General features: G+C 65.0%; 1 protein-coding gene across 1 annotated transcript; it reads right to left on the bottom strand.

Annotated features, from left to right (window-relative positions):
• Nucleotides 1–2655: 2655 nt before the first annotated feature.
• On the bottom strand, nucleotides 2656–5622 carry LOC101937762 (solute carrier family 35 member G3). Its single transcript, XM_005279490.4, has one exon. The coding sequence runs from the start codon at nucleotides 5601–5603 to the stop codon at nucleotides 4554–4556; it is 1050 nt and encodes a 349-aa protein (XP_005279547.3). The 5' UTR covers nucleotides 5604–5622; the 3' UTR covers nucleotides 2656–4553.
• Between the last annotated feature and the right edge of the window lie 2232 nt (nucleotides 5623–7854).

The raw sequence follows: 7854 nt of genomic DNA, 5'->3' as shown, positions 1-7854 counted from the left end.
GGGAGGCGCTGCCCGGTTAGGGGCCGGGGGGGATCCGGGCTCGGGGGGGGGCGCTGTCTGGTTAGGGGCCCGGGGGGATCCGGGCCCGGGCTCGGGGGGGAGGCGCTGTCTGGTTAGGGGCCCGGGGGGATCCGGGCTCGGGGGGGGGCGCTGTCTGGTTAGGGGCCGGGGGGGATTCGGGGGGGGGGGCGCTGTCTGGTTAGGGGCCGGGGGGATCCGGGCTCGGGGGGGGGGGGGGGGCGCTGTCTGGTTAGGGGCCGGGGGGATCCGGGCTCAGGGGGGGGAGTGAGGCGCTGTCTGGTTAGGGGCTCGGGGGGGGGAGGCGCTGCCCGGTTAGGGGCTGGGGGGTTCAGGCTCGAGGGGGGGGTGCTGCCCGGTTAGGGGCCGGGCGGGGTTGAGACCTGGGGGGAGAGGCGCTGTCTGGTTAGGAGTTGGGGGCGCTGCCCAGTTCAGGCAGGGTTAGATTTGGGGGGAGGCACTGCCTAGTTAGGGGACTTGGGGGGATCCGGTCTCAGGGGGGCACTGATCCAGGCTCAGGGGGGCAGTGCCCAGTTAGGCACCGAGGAGGTCTGGGGGGGCACTGCCTGGTTAGGGGCAGGTGGGATTCAGGCTGGGGGGGCGCTGCCCGGTTAGGGGCCAGGGGATCCATGCTGTACGGGGGGACACTGTCCAGATAGGGGCTGGAGGGGATCCAGGCTCAGGAGGGGCACTGGCCGGTTAGGGGCAGTTGGCATCCGGGCTTGGGGGACGCTGCCAGGTTAAGGGCTGGGGGATTTGGGGGAGCATTGCCTGGCTAGGGGCCGTGGGGGATCCAGGCTCCGGTGTCTCGTGCCTGACGCGTGATCCAACCCCCCGCCCTGAAATGCCTGGAGTCCACCCCCGCCCCCCAGGCCGCAGGCAGGTGCCTAGCGGGGTCATTCTCCTCCCAAAGCCCCTGTGCTCTGCACAGGTCTGCGCCCGGGGGTGTGAAAATCCCCCCCCCCGGACACGGTTACAGAGACCGAACCCTCCCCCCCCCCCCGTGGAAATCGCGCCTGGCTTGGCGTCCCTGTGCCGGTGTTTCTCTGGCCGCCTCACAGATCTGGGTCACCTTGAAACCCAGGTCCCTTTGCCGGGGGAAACTGAGGCACGCCTGGGCCTCTGAGAAATAGGACAGAAAATTCCGCCCCCCGGCATGCTGAATTTGGCCCAGTACAGCCAGGGCCTCCATGGCGCAGGTGCCAGGACAGGTGCCAGCTGGGAAGGGTGACTCACCCCCCTGCTGGGTCCCCCCCCAGCTGGCATTTTGAGTAGGGGGAGGGTATGATCCCAGCCCACTGTGTCTGCAGCTCCTGCCGCTGGGCACTAGATGGCACCAGCGCGTGTTGAAACCCAGCACCCATTGGTCCCTGCCCTGGGGCTGGATGGGAGCCGGCGCCCCCTAGAGGGGACAGGCCCCTGCCCCATTCCCCGCCCCCCTGAGCCAGCCAGTCCCCGCCCTGGGGCCGGAGGGGAGCCGGCGCCCCCTAGAGGGGACAGGCCCCTGCCCCATTCCCCGCCCCCCTGAGCCAGCCAGTCCCCGCCCTGGGGCCGGAGGGGAGCCGGCGCCCCCTAGAGGGGACAGGCCCCTGCCCCATTCCCTGCCCCCCTGAGCCAGCCAGTCCCTGCCCTGGGGCCGGAGGGGAGCCGGCGCCCCCTATAGGGGACAGGCCCCTGCCCCATTCCCTGCCCCCCTGAGCCAGCCAGTCCCCGCCCTGGGGCCGGAGGGGAGCCGGCGCCCCCTAGAGGGGACAGGCCCCTGCCCCATTCCCTGCCCCCCTGAGCCAGCCAGTCCCTGCCCTGGGGCCGGAGGGGAGCCGGCGCCCCCTAGAGGGACAGGCCCCATGTCCCCTGAGCTGGTCAGTACACAGCCCACAGCCCAGCTGGCTGGTGCCTGTATCTGGGTGACTCTATTAGCATGTGAATGAGGAGCTTGAGCTGGGCCAGATGGGAGACCCCAGCCGGTCTGGATGGGGGGTTGCGCTGAAGGTCTCCTGCCTGCTAATTCCCCCCCACACACAACAACGACAAAAAAGCTGGGGTTACAAAGGAATGGAACAGAAATGTCCTAATGAGCAGATATTAAATAAAGCCTGAATCACCTGCCCTCCCTCGTCCGCCTGGCCTTTCTGCCTCCCTGCTCTAACCCACCAGCCCCCACTCCTCTCCCAGAGCTGGGGAGAGAACCCAGGAGTCCTGGCTCCCAGCCACCCCTGCTCTGACCCACCAGCCCCCACTCCCCTCCCAGAGCCAGGGAGAGAACCCAGGAGTCCTGGCTCCCAGCCACCCCTGCTGTGACCCACCAGCCCCCACTCCCCTCTCAGAGCCAGGGAGAGAACCCAGGAGTTCTGGCTCCCAGCCCCCCACCGCTCTAATCCACCAGCCCCCACTCCCCTTCCAGAGCTGAGGAGAGAACCCAGGAGTCCTGACATGTTCCCCCTCCTGTCCAAAATGAGAAGAGTTTATTATGAGCATGGCGGGAGTGCTGCCCAGACCCCCCTGTCCGAAATTGGGGCCCCGTCATGCCGGATGCTACCCAGCCCCCCCCCCCCCCCCCGAAGATCGGGGCCATTCAGGGAGTCAGCACGTTACACCCACTGGGCAGTTCTGCTGCCAGGCGTCAATTTCTGTCCTCAACCAACTGCAGCTGCTCAGAAAGGGACTTGACTCTCTGTGACCCCTATTCCCCCCCAATCAACCTGGCTGGAAACACTGGGGCGGCTCCGAAGGTACCACGCTGGTAACACTAATGTCCCAGAGCCCACACGGGCATCCCTTTGCTCCCTTTCAGCCCAGGCCCCACCTTAAACCTCAAGCTTCAGGGCTGTAATGGCCAAGGGTCAGGAAGGGATCTATGGGGCAGGATGGTTATCAGCCAGTGGGGCACTTACAGCTTCATGGGGGCCTATTTAGGGTGGCCAAGACAGCCCCGCCCGCCCAGCGAGGGCGCCTTGCCCCGGGGGACACCTGTATCGAGCTGCCCTGAAGGCCCATCCTCAGACATACACATTTTATTTCTGACTCTCGGCTTTGGCCCCGTGGCGTTCGCAAGACCTGTCGGGGAACAGCTCTGGGAAGCCAAAGTCTGGCATGTCCAGCAGGCCCCGGGGTGGGGCGGGGCCGGTCCCTCCCATCCACGCTGCATGGGAAGGGTCTGTACCGGGCGGGTGTGTCCACACCAGGAAGTGGGCGCTAAGCCGGTGCCCATAAGAGGGCACTGGTGCCCTGTGGGATCAGGCCTCGTTTCAGCATCGGAGGGTCCCAGCATGGCCTGGTACATGGGGTTCTCCTCTGGGTGTGTCCATGGGGTGGAGAGTCCCATCCAGGCCTGGTACATGGGGATCTCCTCCGGGTGTGTCCATGGGGTGGAGGGTCCCAGCCAAGCCTGGTACGTGGGGATCTCCTCCAGGTGTGTCTATGGGGTGGAGGGTCCCAGCTCGGCCTGGTACATGGGGATCTCGTCTGGGTGTGTCCATGGGGTGGAGGGTCCCAGCTCAGCCTGGTACATGGGGATCTCTCCAGGTGTGTCTGTGGGGCGGAGGGTCCCAGCTTGGCCTGGTACGTGGGGAATCTCCTCCGGGTGTGTCTATGGGGTGGAGGGTCCCAGCTCGGCCTGGTACATGGGGATCTCCTCTGGGTGTGTCCATGGGGTGGAGGGTCCCAGCTCAGCCTGGTACATGGGGATCTCTCCAGGTGTGTCCGTGGGGCGGAGGGTCCCAGCTTGGTCTGGTACGTGGAGATCTCCTCCGGGTGGATCCATGGGGTGGAGGGTGCCAGCCAAGCCTGGTACATGGGGATCTCCCCTGGGTGTGTCCATGGGGTGGAGGGTCCCAGCTCGGCCTGGTACATGGGGATCTCCGCCAGGTATGTCCATGGGGCGGAGGGTCCCAGCCAAGCCTGGTACATGGGGATCTCCTCCAGGTGTGTCTGTGGGGCGGAGGGTCCCAGCTTGGCCTGGTACGTGGGGAATCTCCTCCGGGTGTGTCTATGGGGTGGAGGGTCCCAGCTCGGCCTGGTACATGGGGATCTCGTCTGGGTGTGTCCATGGGGTGGAGGGTCCCAGCTCAGCCTGGTACATGGGGATCTCTCCAGGTGTGTCCGTGGGGCGGAGGGTCCCAGCTTGGCCTGGTACGTGGGGATCTCCTCCGGGTGGATCCATGTGGTGGAGGGTGCCAGCCAAGCCTGGTACATGGGGATCTCCTCTGGGTGTGTCCATGGGGTGGAGGGTCCCAGCTCGGCCTGGTACATGGGGATCTCCGCCAGGTATGTCCATGGGGCGGAGGGTCCCAGCCAAGCCTGGTACATGGGGATCTCTTCCGGGCGTGTCCATGGGGTGGAGGGTCCCAGCTCGGCTTGGTACATGGGGATCTCTCCAGGTGTGTCCGTAGGGCGGAGGGTCCCATCTTGGCCTGGTACGTGGGGATCTCTCCAGGTGTGTCCGTAGGGCGGAGGGTCCCAGCTCGGCCTGGTACATGGCGGTCTCCTCCGGGTGTGTCCATGGGGCACAGGGTCCCAGCCGAGCCTGCTCCCTGCCCTCACCCCTCCTCGTCCTCCCCCTCCTCCTCGTCCCGCGGGTGGCAGCTGACATTCTGGGCGGCAATGATGGAGATGCTGCCCAAGATGACGCCTGCCCCCATGACGTCGAAGGGCGTCACAACCTCCCGCAGCACGTAGTACTGCACGGCCAGCGTCACCACCACCTCGGAGTGCAGCACCGCGCACACCAGGGCCGGGTGCGCCAGGGTGACGGCGTGACTGGCGCAGAGGAAGGAGACCACGGCCAGCATCCCGATGGCCACCGTGCAGCTCCAGGTGAGCGGCTCAGCCGGCAGCACCGGCTCCTGCAGCAGGAACATGGCCGGGGCGCACACCAGGCCCCCCAGCGCCCCGAAGGCGAAAGCCGCCGTGGGCAGCTTGGCCGGGAAATCCAAGGCCCGGAAGATGACCAAGGCCAAGGCCAAGGCCACGCCGCCCAGGCAGGCCAAGGTGTAGCCGAAGGCGTCGTCCAGGCGGGTGCTGGGGTCCAGGCTGAGCAGATCTGGCACCACCATGATGAACAGGCCCAAGGTGCTGCCCAAGAGCCCGAACCAGTCGTAGCCGCTCAGCGGCCGGCTCTCCACGCACAGGGCCAGCAGGGCCGAGCCCAGGGTGGAGGAGCCCTTGCGGACGGTGGCGGCGTTGGCACTGGGCACGGCCACGAAGGAGCTGTAGGCGCAGGCCACGGAGACAACATTGGCAGCGGCGTGCAGGAGGAGGCGGCGGCGGGCCTGGGCGGGCCCCAGCAGTGGGGCCCGGCCGCAGCGGAGCCGGCACGCGAAGGCCAGGTGGAAGAGGCAGCGGACCAGCAGGATCTCCAGCGAGGGGATGGCGGAGGCGTCGTGGGCCATACGGGTGAAGGGGGCCACGAAGCCGGCTGGGACCCCACCCCCCAGCAGGGCCACCAGCAGCCCCTTCATGCTCTCCGAGAGGCGGTACCGACGCCAGGGGGCCCAGCGGGCTGGGACCGCGGGGGAGCAGGGGCGGGAGGAGCGCAGCAGGGTGGCCAGCGGCCAGGATGGTGTGGGCGGGGCACTGGGGGGCCGCATGGCCGGCGGGGGGCAGCGCTCACACCGCAGCCTAGGGGAGAGAGGGAGGGAGGGGGAGGTGAATGGGGCATTGGCAAGACGTGCACCCCCCCCATGAGCATCTACCCCCATCCACACACCCTGTCCGTCCGTCTGTCCAGCCCCATCTACCCCCATCCACCCACCTGGTCTGTCTGTCTGTCTAGCCCCATCTACCCCCATCCACGCACCCGGTCTGTCTGTCTGTCTAGCCCCATCTACCCCCATCCATCCATCCCTCCATCCCTCTGTCCATCTATCCATCCCTCTGTCCTTGCATCCATCCGTCCCTCTGTCCTTCCACCCACCATCCCCATCTACCCCCTCCACCGCGTCTGTCCAACCCCATCTACCCCCCTCCATCCACCCCGTCCATCAATCTGTCCATCCCCATCTACCCCCATCCATCCGTTCCTCTGTCCTTCCATCCACCCCATTCGTCCCCATCTACCCCCATCCACCCCCCCCGTCTGTCTGTTCGTCCCCATCTACCCACCGTCTGTCTGTCTGTCCATCCCCATCTACCTCCATCCACCTGCCCTGTCTGTCTGTCTGTCCATCTCCATCTACCCACATCCACCCACCCTGTCTGTCTGTCCATCCATCCCTATCCACCCCGTCCCTCTGTCCATCCATCCATCCATCTGTACTTCCATCCACCCCATCCATCCATCCCCATCTACCCACCACCACCGCGTCCGTCCGTCCGTCCATGCCCATCTACCCCTCTCCATCCACCTGGTCCATCCCCATCTACCTCCATCCATCCATCCCTCTGTCCTTCCGTCCACCCCGTTTGTCCCCATCTACCCCCATCCACTCCCATCCACCCACCGTCTGTCTGTCCATCTCCATCTCCCCACATCCACCCGCCCTGTCTGTCTGTCTGTCCATCTCCATCTACCCACATCCACCCGCCCTGTCTGTCTGTCCATCCCCATCTACCCCGTCCACCCCGTCCCTCTGTCCATCCATCCAGCCATCTGTCCTTCCATCCACCCCATCCATCCATCCCCATCTACCCACCACCACCGCGTCCGTCCGTCCATGCCCATCTACCCCTCTCCATCCACCCCGTCCATCCCCATCTACCTCCATCCATCCGTCCCTCTGTCCTTCCGTCCACCCGTCCGTCCGTCCCCATCTACACCGATCCACCCACCCCGCCTCCATCTGTCCGTCCAGCCGCCCGCGCCTTCCGTCCGGTCCCGTGCGTGGCCCTCACCTCTGGCCTCGGTCTGGGGTCGGGTGGGGGGCCTGACTCGTGCCCCACGGGCAGGACTCAGGCAGGTCCTGCAGCAGCTGCTCAGCTCCCTGGGAACTGTGATGTCACCCACACGGCTCTGTGACATCACCTCCGCCGCAGATGATGTCATGACCCCCCTCCTCCCACCCCCTGGCTGGGATGATTGCTACGGGGTTAGGATTTGGAGGGACTGGCTAAGCCATAAGAGGAGGTGTGCAGGGGTGTGTGTGTACACACTCACGTGCAACCTGGTGTGTGTGTGTGAGAGATGTGGGCCAGTGTGTTGTGAGTGTGCAATCTGGGCCTGTGGGAGATCTAGGGGGTGTGTCATCTAGGCCTCTATAGTGTTACTGGGTGATTTGAGTCTGTGTGTACATGTGAGATTTGTGTGTGTGCGTGTGCGCGCGCACATGTGTTTGAGAGACGGATCCAGGCCTCTCTGTGTGTGTGTGTGTGTGTATACGCGTGTGAGAGATGGATCCAGGTGTGTGTGTGTGCACACGCATGTGAGAGATGGATCCAGGCATGTGTGTGTGTGTGCACACGCATGTGAGAGATGGATCCAGGCATATGTGTGTGTGTGTGTGCACATGCATGTGAGAGTTGGATCCAAGCCTCTGTGTGTGTGTGTGTGTGTGCACATGCGTGTGAGAGACAGATCCAGACCTCTGTGTGTGTGTGCGCACGTGTATGAGAGATGGATCCAGGACTCTGGGTGTGTGAGACAGAGATTTGGGAGAGTGTGTGTGTGTGTGTGTGAGAGAGAGACAGACAGATGGAGAGCAAAATGTCTGTATGTTCGTATATATGATGGAGTTGGTGGGTGTGATTTAGGCATGTGTGTGTATGTGAAAGAGAGAGATATAGGCCTGTGTGTGTAATCTAGGCCTCTGTGTGTGTGTGCGTGCGTACAATCTAGTCCTCTGTGTGTGATCTAAGCCTGTGTGTGTAATCTAGGCCTCTGTGTGTGTGTGCGTGCGTACAATC

This window comes from Chrysemys picta, chromosome 16 (genome assembly GCF_011386835.1).
Source record: "Chrysemys picta bellii isolate R12L10 chromosome 16, ASM1138683v2, whole genome shotgun sequence".
NCBI classification, from domain to species: Eukaryota; Metazoa; Chordata; order Testudines; family Emydidae; genus Chrysemys; species Chrysemys picta.
The sequence above is the reverse complement of the archived record's forward strand: the minus strand, read 5'-3'. Positions and strand labels throughout refer to the sequence as shown.

Excerpts from the sequence above, each read along its gene's own strand:
- LOC101937762 (XM_005279490.4), bottom strand. The coding sequence starts at position 5,603 with ATGCGGCCCCCCAGTGCCCCGCCCACACCATCCTGGCCGCTGGCCACC.